The sequence below is a fragment of the Lepus europaeus genome, chromosome 9 (genome assembly GCF_033115175.1).
Source record: "Lepus europaeus isolate LE1 chromosome 9, mLepTim1.pri, whole genome shotgun sequence".
Taxonomy (NCBI): domain Eukaryota; kingdom Metazoa; phylum Chordata; class Mammalia; order Lagomorpha; family Leporidae; genus Lepus; species Lepus europaeus.
The window spans coordinates 6,873,928-6,885,977 of NC_084835.1; the positions used below are offsets into that span (position 1 = coordinate 6,873,928).

At 56.4% G+C, this 12,050-nt stretch overlaps 1 protein-coding gene across 3 annotated transcripts in view; it reads right to left on the reverse strand.

Annotated features, from left to right (window-relative positions):
* The window catches only part of SRGAP3 (SLIT-ROBO Rho GTPase activating protein 3), a 243,661-nt gene that overhangs the window by 92,311 nt on the left and 139,300 nt on the right, over nucleotides 1-12,050 (reverse strand). For all 3 annotated transcript variants that reach the window (XM_062200379.1, XM_062200380.1, XM_062200381.1), the window contains exon 3: nucleotides 9,516-9,678. In XM_062200379.1, the coding sequence (XP_062056363.1) occupies nucleotides 9,516-9,678 (163 nt within the window). The remainder of the gene's footprint in view (nucleotides 1-9,515; nucleotides 9,679-12,050) is intronic.

The window sequence follows — 12,050 nt, forward strand, 5'->3', positions numbered from 1 at the left end:
GGGAGAGAGAGAGAGAGTGAGCTTCCATCCACTGGTTCACTCCCCAAATGACTACAACAGCCTGGGTTGGGCCAGGCTGAAGCTAGGTGCCTGGAACTCCATCCAAATCTCCCACATGAGTGGCAGGGGCCCAAGCACTTGAGCCATCTTGACCAGGCACATCGGCAAGGAGCTGGATCGGAAGCGGAGCAGCCGGACTCAACTGATGCACTTATGGGACGCCAGAGGCATCACTGGTGACAGCTTCACCCACGATGCCACAGCGCTGGCCCCTAGCACTCCCTGTTTTCAAGAACTAGCACTCCAGAGAGAGTGGTGACACCCGAAAAGGTCAGTGCGCTAGCAAACATACAACACACGTCATGACTATGATAGGCCTAATTTTCTCATTTTCTCAGTGCAACAAAGTTGGAAATCAAAAAATAAGCAGAGCACTTTTTTTGGCAACTGAGCAAACATAATTCTGAATAATTCATGAGCCAAGAATAAATTATAATGGAAAGCATGAAATATTTACATGTGAACGACAACGACTGAATCACTTATCAAAACTTCTGGGACGCAGTCATCTGCGGCTCCAGCAGCATTAATGTTCAATCCTTCTTGCTTTCTAATGTGAGAATTCAAGTGACATTTTCTAATTGGATGTGGTTGGCACACAGGGCATTACCCACTTTGTCTATTCGTCTTATGAGCAGCCATCCTACTGAGTTCTGTTCAGCAGGAAGATTTGCCATCGGGTTTTGATAATACCCTGTATCAGGCTAAGGGAGTTCCTATGGAGTCCACATTTGCAGAGAATTTTTGTCTGGATATCGTGAACTGTTGAAGCATGTCTTTTAAAAGTTAAGGGTTGGGGCAAGCTCCGTGGCGCAGTAGGTTAATCCTCTGCCTGTGGCACCGGCATCCCATGTGGGTGCCGGTTCTAGTCCTGGCTGTTCCTCTTCTGATCCAGCTCTCTGCTGTGGCCTGGGAAAGCAGTGGAAGATGGCCCAAGTACTTGGGCCCCTGCACCTGTGTGGGAGACCCGGAAGGAGTTCCTGGCTCCTGGCTCCTGGCTTCGGATTGGTGCAGCTCCGGCCATTGTAGCCATCTGGGGAGTGAACCAATGGAAGGAAGACCTTTTTTTCTGTCTCTCCCTCTCACTGTCTATAACTCTATCTCTCAAATAAATAAATAAAATATTTTTTAAAAAGTTAAGGGTGCCACTCCCCTCTTCATGGTACTGCACACTCCTGGCCAATACAATAAGGCAAGAAAAAGAAATGAGAGGTTATCAAAGAAGCTATCAAACAGCCACCACCCAGGGAGTGCTCTTCTGAGCGCATCTTCTTATATCTGAGCACCGACTGCAGTCTCCCTCCATCCCCCCTCCACTCCTAACCTCATGGTCTCCTCGGAAGGTCCCCCATTTGCCCAAGGAGCTCAGACTTCCTGACTGCTTACCGTGGACCACGCAGGCGTCTCACAGCACTTTGTCATCCCCACAACAACCCCGTAAAGGAGGTTATTACCAGCTCCGTTTTGGAAATGGCAAAACTCAGTGGGTTTCAGGGCTTCAACGACACTCACATGGCTAGAATGAGACAAGACAGAGATGGAGCCCAGGTCCACCGCGGCCCTACCACCACACTCCACTGCCAGCCTGCTCGTGACATGAGCTGGGACTCTGCTGTTGCCTGCCCTGGCTTTGGTCTGGATGCCTCCTCTGCCCCTTGCTTTTCCTGAACCCCTGCAGTCGGCTGTGGATGCTCCTGCGGCACTGCAGGAAGTGCTGCCACCAGACAAACCCCCTGGAATGCCTGGCCCACAGCCCATGAGCAATGGGCAGGAGGACGTGAGGGCCCAGCGTGGGTACCACAGCTCCGGGAGGCTCTGAAGGGCAGTCCCTGCTCATCACAGAGTCACAGCCGGGCCTCTCCACTGCCAGCTCCTGCTGCCCCGCCTCCTTATTCCTTTCTCCACAGTGAGGATCCTCAAGTCCTCCCTGGTGCCCACTGTACCGTGGTGGTATCTCAGCTCCCTGGGGGAGCCCAAGCTGGGACAGGCTGAATCTTTTATTTTATTTTATTTTCCTTTATTTGACAGGTACAGTTAGAGAGAGAGAGAGAGAATGAGAGAGACAGAGAGAAAGGTCCTCCCTCCGCTGCTTCACTCCTCAAATGGCCACCATGGCCAGTGCTGCGCCGATCCAAAGCCAGGAGCCAGGTGTTTCCTCCTGGTCTCCCATGCAGGTGCAGGTGCAGGTGCCCAAGCACTTGGGCCATCCTCCACTGCCTTCCCAGGCCACAGCAGAGAGCTGGACTGGAAGAGGAACACTGGGACTAGAACCCGGCACCCATATGGGATGCCAGCGCCACAGGCGGAGGATTAACCAAGTGAGCCACGGCGCCCGCCCCAGAGCTGAATCTTAAAGTCTCACATCAAATGCTGCCACCAACCATAACACCTTCACCCAAATTCCCCACCTGGACTCTGGGTTTTCTCTCTGAACAGACTCGGGAAGTGATGACCATGGCTCTCCAAGGACTCAGTGAGCTCCTGGACAGAGGCGCTTCCATCTGCTCAGACCACTGAGTGTGCATGGGCTCTGCAACTGGACACATCTCTAGTCACACCCTAACATCCCCATCTGTAAAATGGGTCATCTGCCTGTAGGGCTAGAAGAATTGCATGCACAGCGAACACTTAGCCCAGGGCCCAGCACACAGTGGGTGATAATTGTCTGTACTGTTGTCACACAACTCATACACAAGGGGACTTCAAAAATCTTGCAGAGGGGTTGCTGCTGGTGCAGAGGGTTAAGCCACTGCCTGTGATGCAGCAACCCAAGTGGTGGTCAGTTCAAGTTCCTGCTTCTCCATTTCTGATCCAACTCCATGCTAATGTGCCTGGAAAAGTAACAGAAGACGGCCCAATTGCTTCAGCGCCTGCCACCCATGTGGGAAATCCAGATGCAGTTCCAGGATCCTGACTTTGGCCTGACCCAGCCCTGGCCATTACAGCCATTTAGGGAGTCAACCAACAGATGGAAGACCTCTCTCTCCTCTCACTCTTATCTCTCCCTCTCTGTAACTCTGCCTTTCAAAAAAATAAACAAATCTTTAAAAAAAAAAAAAAGCTTACAGAAAATGGAATTAAAAGATAACATTATTTCTGTGCAAAAAATAAATAAATAAATGTGAAATCCATGCTAGTTCTTTCCTAACATCATTACCCATGAACTTTCAAAATGTAACTCATATGCATGGATTTCATAATTCTTTGCACCAAAATAAACTTACCCTCTAATTCCCTTCTCCATGCACATCCTGAAGCCCTTCATGTGCTCACTGGCTAGGCTGGGAGCACCTGCTGAGGCCTGCAAGGCAGGCGTCTCTCCGGGTGGCGTCACTGCACACAGCTGTGTCTCCTGGGGATGCGATGGGCCCAACTGCAGGCTCCTGCTCCTTGGCAGCTTGCCCACCCTGCTCTCTCTCTCTCTCTCTCTCTCTGTCCCCACAGAGGCATCCAAGCTGGACCCTCCAGCATGCAAACCCTCACTCTCCTGCAACCAGAAAATAAACTTGGCTTTGAATTCGAGGCCGAGGCCGAGGGTGCTTTTGATCTCCGTTACAAAGCAAGGCAATTATTGGACACAAAAGCCCTGATTTATTTATGAAATGCGAGGAACATCTTGGAGGCGGGGACGAAGAAGCTCACTCAAGAGCGAGTCCTTGTTGCCACACAGTGAATGGCTGCTTTCAAACACAAGCCCCCAGACGCCCTCTGTCCTCTGCTGAGAGTCCCTCCTCATTAGCGCTTCCTCCAGAACACCCCGACTTCCGACAATCAAATTCACGTCACGGCCTGGCAAGTAATTACATTCTGCAGGCATCGGAGCACAGACTACTGGATGGCTATTGTTAAGGGAGCCCAGAAACCAGAATGAGTCTGGAAGTGGAAGGGGCTTCAGAGCTCAGTCTCAGAAACGTTTAGGGGTGGGAGGGTAGGGCAAATGGAAGCACACAGACAGCCCCCCAAGCCCAGCCGCCAGCTGCTCTACCAAGTGGGGCAGTGGACTCCGTACTGGGCTTGGCCTGGCACATCCGAGACTGTGCTGCTCATCTGTAAGGCAAGGAGTTAGGACCAGGTAAGACGTTCCCCGGGGGAGCTCTCAGGGCAGCCTGAGCAACTCCCAGCCATTTGGTAGAAATGCAACATCTCAGGCCTTGTCTTGAGCCAACCCGAAACCATGGGCTGGGGCCTCGCCAGCCGCCTGTGCTTAACAAAGTCCTGCAGGCCATTCTGGTGAGTCTGGTGCACTTCAGAATTCAAAATCCACTGGGAGGCACTGCTTAAAGATGAGGCACAAACTCCAATGCATAAACGGTCCGGGAGGTAAAACGAAGAAGCCAGGTGGGTCTAATAAGACGACTTCAAAAGTTCACGGCATTAAAAGATAAGTTCATTTTGATGCCCCAAACAATTAAATCCATGCATGTGAGGGGGTCTTCAAAAAGCTCACTGCAAATGTATATAGTGAAAAAAATCTATGCATGGATTTCAAAGACTTTTGCACCAAATAAGCTAATCTTTTCATTCCACTGTCCTGTGAAATTTTTGAACACACACACACACACACTCACATCAGACAACCACAGGGCCGGGGGCAGTGCCTACAGCACTGGCCACTGCTCAGCTCCAGGTAAATCTGGGCCAGTATGAAGCCAGGGGGACCTGGTATTGTCAGAGCTCCTAATTCTGCAGGCAGGGCACGAACTCCAGATTTTAAAGCTCCACACGTTTAAATGTTGACTTTTCTTCAACAGCGAGGCCCAAGCAGACTACACGTGAGAGGGCCAAGTTTGGCGGTGGACGGCCATTGCACAGCTCTGTCCTGAGCTGGCAGTGACCTCTGCCGTGATACACCCCAGCCCTCTGGGCTCCTGCCCCCCTCTATACGCTCAACACCAAACTTCTGCTCCCTCCTTGTTGACTCCTACCCACCCTTCAGCACCCAACACCAGGGGCACCCCATGCCATGGGCTCCTTCTCAGCTCTGCCCCACTCTCCAGCCTCCCACTCAGAAGGCAGAGAAGATGTGACACAGGAAGAGGGTAATGGGGAAAATGAGGGGAAGTTAGAAACCAGGTGTTTCACACACAGGAAGAAACAGGGCCTTCTGGGAAAGGCGCCCTCTAGTTGCTGGGAAAGCTACTTAAATAAGGATCCCACTGGATCGGAATCTAATAACATGAATTTTTTAAAGGATCCAATAAAAAGAAACGCAAATGCACAGTTCGTAGGCTGGACTTGAGAACAGTTGACACAAAGATTCTTGGGAGTGTCAGCTTTCAGCATGAAAGTAAGACAATCACCAGCCAGGTAAACGTCTTCACGCGTCTTGTTCAAAATCCAGTGTCCAGGGCAGGCACTGCGGCACAGTGCTCATGCCTGCATCCCACAGCAGAGTGCCGGGTTCAAGTTCTGCCTCTGTTTCCTACCCAGCCTCCCCACTGAAGCACGCCCTGGTAGGCGGTAGTGACAGCTCAAGTACTTGGGTCCTTGTCACCCACATGGGGGACCCAGATACAGGTCCTGGATCCTGTTCCCTGGTTTGGACCTAATCTTGTCCTGGCTATTGCAGGCATTTGGGGAATAAACCAACAGACTGGAAGATCTCTCTCTCTCTCTCTCTCTGCTTTTCAAATAAATATAAATAGATGAACTTTTTTTTAAAAAAATTAAAAAAAAAAAAAAAAGGAAAGGGACAAGACAGCCTTGCCCATCTGTGACTGCTCAGACCGTGCCGGAGGGTTCTACCTGCTCCTGAATCCTACCCTCTGCCAGACAGGACCTGGGGGCAGGGCCCAGGGGAGCTGCCAGGGTGAGAGAGGGGCAAAGCCGAATCATGAGCGACCAGGCAGGGCCCCGGGACTGATCCAGGTGGCAGAGAGCACCCGGGTGGGTCCTTCTGTCTTCAGCAATGGACTGGTTTCCACGGGCACCGTCTCATCCCACTGGGCCTCAAGGGAAACATCTAAGCCTTGAGTTCAGCACCGTGGAGAACACCCTGCCGGCCACAGCTGTCCCCATGAGCAGTGAGCTCTCTTGAACAGTGATCAGTGCCCTGTGTGGAGGGACCGTGGAGAAAGATTTGAGACCAGAGAGCCCAGTCCACACCTGCGGTTTGGTTTCTCCTTTCTTCTCGTGTGGACTCCCCACCTTTTCTTGGGGAACCACCGCCACCCCTCAGTCTCAGGGATAGGGTGGGACTGCAGAGGCGGGCGCACGTCCCAGGCCTGGTCAGGGAGGGGCTGCGGCTCCCAGGCCACGAGGCACTTTCAGAGCTCATGGGGACTGTGCTGGGCCCATCAGAACGTGGAGAACCCATTCCTGGACGAGGACACGCCCAGGTAGGACGGTGAGCCTGGAGCTGCTGGGGGCCATCCAGTCATCACACAGGGAGAGGCCAACTCACAAGAGCCCCTCTCTTCCTCCCCCAAAAACAGAAAGCAGGAAATGAAAGCGGATCTGCAGAGAAAGCGAGCTCTGGTCACATCCCATGCGTCTCTGAAGTCCCCTCTCCTAAAGCCGGGCCCGTGTCTGAAGAGCTGGCAGGGTAAGGTCCCCGCTCTCCGTGGAGCAGGTACAGCTGCAAGAGTGTCAGAAACCACGAGAGCGCAGACTGCTGCAGGTGGCTCCTGAGGCCACGGTCTCTCCCCCAGATGTGGCTCACGGCCCGGGCTGCCAGCACGGCTTCCCAAGTGTGGGGGGCTGCCTCCAGTCCCCACAGCAGACCCCACTGCAACGGGAAACCGGAGGCTCACAGCCAAGCCCATCTCCTGGGCCACAGCACCTGCACTGGCGTGGAGCTGACAAATGGGGCAGCTGACCTGGGTCTGAGCCAGAGGACAGGCGCGGCAAAGCCACCAGCCTGGAAGCCCCGGCCACCTGCTGCAGCCTCCCTGCAAGAGCTGACATGGGGGTAGGTAACACCCAGGGACGGGGTTCTCTACTTAGGGATCACTAGCCAGCCGCCGTTTAATGAAGGCTTGCTGGGAGGCCAGCCTATGCCAGACACTGGACTGCCCTTGCTATCGTCTCCATTTCCCAGATAAGAACACGGAGGCCCCGAAGGACCTGCTCAGGTGGCTGCGAGGGGCAGCTCCACAGCAGATTCCGCGAGCGCACCCCTGCTCACCCTCCTCTGGAGGTGAGGGTAAGGGGCCTGGCCTGGGTTCTCCTTGGACCCCACTCCCCAGGCTGGCCAGAGACGACCCCTCCCTGCACACACCCCCTCCCCGCCACGCTGGGCTGCGGTCCCCAGCAGGTGATGGGGTGAGGCGGGCAGGCTGCCACTCCCAGATGACTGCCCGCTGGCGCCACAGGAAGCGGCTGCACTGCACAGCCAGCCAGTCTCCGTCCAGCCCTCCTGGGCCCACAGGAGCCGGCTGGCTCCTCTGTCGCACAGCCCTGGCCTGGAATGGGGCCGCGGGGAGCTCAGCTGCCGACTTCGGTTCATCATTTTCCACCCTGTTAACCTCCAGCGCCAGGCAGGCTGCTGGCAGCTGAGAGCGCTGAGGTTTCTCTCGCTCCTCCCGGGGCTCAGGAAGGAAGGAGACCTTCATTCCCCCAAAGCCTGGACAAGCCTTCCTCTGAGTCACGCCCACCCAGGCAGGAAGCGCTGGCGGCAGTGGGGGGGGGGGGGGGGGCTCAGGACCGGGTGCAGACTGGAAACATGCAGCCCCCGAGGCAGCAAGGTGGGCTCTGCACAGCCCACAGCGCTCGCGGATGTTCGTGTTCTGGCCATCGGCCTGCCAGGTCACGTCTGCTGAGACAGAATCTCATCCACACTGCTGTGGGGTGGGCGGGGGGGGGGGGGGAGAGCCACGAATGCCACGGCTGCAGAAGTCATCCTCAGCGTGCACGACCCCAGCCCGGACTGTGGAGGGACAGCTACGCTCACCACCGGCCTGGGCCCTTCTGGCTGTGCCCAGCCACCACGGGCAAAGCCCTAGGACGGGCTCCTGGCGAGAGACAAGAGCCAGGTCACATGGTGGCGACTGTGCCCCACGTGCACACAACCACAGCCAGCTTCGGCAGAGCGCCGACGGAGCGCCAGGAGCAGCCTTCTGTGCGAGTCTGGGGAGAACGAGCCTGCGCATCCTCCCACCTGCCCTGCACAGAGAGTTCAAGTGACAAGCCCGGCGACACACAGCTGACACATGACACAAGCAGGATTACAAACTCCAGAATCTCAGAGTTCTGGATCCAGGAGGTGCCCACTTCTCCACAAACCTCTTCACAGGGATGCTTCTCTCCCTGACTCACTGTTTGTTTAGCCCTCATGTTGGCCCTGGGAAGTGATGACCTTGGCCCCGCCCCCTGGATGAGGAGAGTGAAGCTCACAGGAGCGAGCCCAGTTCTCCACACACTCACGGTACAGGGAGCTTGGGACAGACAGGCCTCAGGGACATCAAAACGGGGCAGCTCCCTCTGCCCGTGACCTCCGGCCAGTACACAGGCCAACGCTTCCAGCAAGAAAGGGCCACCCTGTCAGAGGCCTAAGAACAAGCCACAGTGTTAGGATACTGGCGCAGTTTTAGCCACCACATGGCCCAGCTACCTGAGCCAGGCTCCACCCCCATCCTAACAGGATTCGCTGCTCCTGCTTCCCTGCCCGCCCTCAGGCAAAGTTTTAAAAGGGCCTGTTCCCGAACACGTGCTCTCTTGGCTCTGCTCTCCTCTCTCCTCTTCTCCGCTCTATCTTCTCTCCTTGCTAGCTCCTCTCCTCTCTCTTTTTCCTTCGCCACCCCTTCACTCTGGTCTGTAGGGTGCTCCCCAATAAACCCTTTCCCTCACTCCGGTGTCCGGTGTGTTTTGCGATGGCTAACATTAATATATAACACACAGTTCCTGCTGCCGAAACTGATCCCGCAACAGGACAATGGGTATGACCAAGAGGTTCATGGCAGTGCATCAACGGCAATCCCCTGAGATGTGAATTCAATACATCGGGGTGCATCCAAGTAACGAACCGTGACACAATCATTCAAAATGGTTCATAGATCTGTCTGCTGACGTGGGAAAAACCTGTCATCATAGGACAGTCTGTGGGGTGACGTCAGCAGGAAGTACAACCACGCATGCCGTCTGGCCTCACGTGGGGACGCAGGCCCGAGAAAATGCATCGCACAGATGCGCACAGAGGAACTGCATTTGCATCTGTGCATGGGAGAAATTTCCAGAGCAGCAAGTGATGCTGTCTGAGTGAGAACGCCATGCTCACGTCCACTCCCCTGCATCTCCTCTGGGGCCTGTGTCCCACTTACCCAACCACGCAAAAGGTGTTTATGCAGTGGTGGGTGTGGACGTGGCCGAGAGCGGTGTCTCTGGAGGCACGTGCAGGGTTCGAGCTCCAGGCCCAGCCCTCAGCCCCTGACGACCCTCAGCACGCCTGCCCTCCTGATGCAGGTGCCGCCATGGCCAGCCTAGGGCGCCGGGGGCAGGGGCCCGGCCTGCGCACCCACCTTTTTGAAGAGCCTGATGACATCCTCGCTGATCTGGGACAGGCGGACGATGACGTTGTTCATGAAGATGTCGTTGAGGGTGGCATGGTCCCGGCTCTCCCGCCGGGTCTGGTGCAGGACCAGGTACCAGCAGTTCACGGGCGACAGAAGGTACTGGTCCTTCCTGTGGAAACCAACACAGTGCAGGTGACTCCCCCACAGCTCGCATCCACACCGTTTCGCACTGGGACCCACCAGTCCTTTATAATGTTGAAAAGCTGACTTGTTTGAAAGGCAGACAAAGAGCAGGAAGGGAGGGGGCGCAGAGAAGAGAGAGGTCATTCTCCCATCTGCTGGTTGACTCCCCAAATGGCCACAGCAGCCAGGGTGGAGCCAGGCTGAAGCCAGGAGCCCGGAACTCCATCAGGGTCTCCCACATGAATGGCAGGAACTCACACACTGAGGCCATCACCTGCTGCTTCCCAGAGTGTGTGGGTTAGGAAGCAGGAATTTGGAGCAGAGTTCCCACGTGAACCCAAGCAAACAGATAAAAGGTGCAGGCACGCCCAGCGTCCTAACTACTGTGCCAAACATCACCCCTCCCCCCCGTTCTCCAGACCCTCCTGATGCCCCACCAAGGTGGGCATTATTGTCACACATCCCACAGATGGGCAACAGAGGCCATCCCACCCACCCACCCACGAGGCCTGGGCAGACGGATGGTGGCCACACAAGGCTGGACCAGTGAAGCTCCTCAGCAGAGAGGAGACCGTTGTGAAAATTTCTAGAAACAGGAGCAGGAGGAGGGAGCAGTGGGTGTGATTGCGAGGCCTGGAGCTCAGGCAACTGAGTGGATGCTAATGCTGTGGACTGAGATCACAAAGGAGGTGTAGGCAGAACGTGCTTCTCACGGACTGCTCCACGGTGATGGAAACGGACAGAAGAAAGAGGAGATGGGACAACTGAGCTGCTATCTAACTTACTCCAGGGCTCAGCTTGTCCCTCCCTGCAAGACACGAATGGGCAGAGCAACGTGCAGAGAGTGGCCGCTGAGAAGACCAAGGGCCTGGGAGAGTCCTGGCTGTCGCTCCTCTGCCATCCCCGTGTGCATGCCGGACAGGATGGGGTGCTGTAGGTACAGCCGTGACCAGTGCTGACAAGACCATGCCCCACAAGCCTGCCCAGGGAGGGGAGATACACAAGGAGATGGCCTCACCCACGCACCATGGGAAGGTGGCTCTGAAGCACCCGAGGGCCGCCTTGCCCAGATCTGGCGGTGAGACCCCGGAGGGCTTCCTAGAGGAGGCAGTCTCCACACTGAGAATTAAAGGGTAGGCTGGAGTTTCTCAGGGAAGAGTTTCCTTGATGGAGGTGGAGGAAAAGGACGGCCCAGGGCTCAGAGGACAGCAGGTGGGGGCGCATTGGTGCTGAGTGCAGCAGCTGGCTAGGGAGGGGCGGGGGTCCCTGCTTGGTGTTCTGGGGTGAGGGTCAGGGTGACAAATGGGGTTGGAGACACAGGCAGAGGCCTCGAGTTCACTCCAGAGTCTGAGCTCCATCCTGAGACAGGCAGGGAGCCGGTGGGGGTTTCGGCCGCGGTGAAGGGGTGAGACGCACTCTTCAGGCCCCTGCTCCGGCGGCCGCGCCGAGCACAGGCTGGGGCCCCAGACACAAGGGAGGCTTTCGGGGAACATCAAGGCAGGGAACGACAGACGGGCAGACTGGGGGGAGGCAGTGGCATCTGGGACGCCTCCCCGGGGTTCTCATCTGAGCCCCGGATGGGGGAGGAGAGGGCCAGAGGCAGCCGTCATGGACGTGAACAGGCAGCCCATGGTGGGGCAGGAGGGGACACGCTCAGTCTGACCTGCCTGCTACGTGGAGAACTATGGGCTGAGCAGACAATTGCAGGAGCGGGCGGCATGTGCTTGGGTGAGGTTGACGCCTTAGAAACGAACAAGTGCCATAAACCACATGGTGCAGGCTGGAATCCCTAGGAGGCCGGGCAAGGCTGGGGGGGGGGGGGGGGAGTCACAGTGGCTCCGCCCTCCCGGCATGCTGGAAGTGGCCAGGATCCGCACGGTGTGCAGTTCCACATCCACCATCTCACCAGCAGACCCATCCCTCGGGACGCCCCAGCACGGGAGGCAGCCAGTTTGGCTCCCTGCGTGGGGGAAGCTCGCTGGTAGATAAAAGGCTGAGGTGAACTGTCCATGACCATGGTCCGGAGCAGGGTTAGCCTCAGTGTGCAAAGCTGGCACCTGTGCCTTGGCCACAATGGACCAGGCTCTGGCCATGGAGGGAAGGGCTAGGCTGGGACCTCGCTCAGCAAGACAGGAAGACACTGCACCTGTATCTGCCACACCAGCTCTGGGACTGCAAGCAGGTCACCTGTGCCCTGTGGCCCGGCTCCTCAAAACACAGCTGCAGACAGACACCAGAAGAGAGCGCTGGGTCACTCGAGCCCTGCTCACCCACTCGGCATGCTCCTGTGGAGCATCCTGCAGGGACAGGCTCGGGGACACACGGAGCAGAGAGCCCCCAGGGAGAGCCAGATGGCCC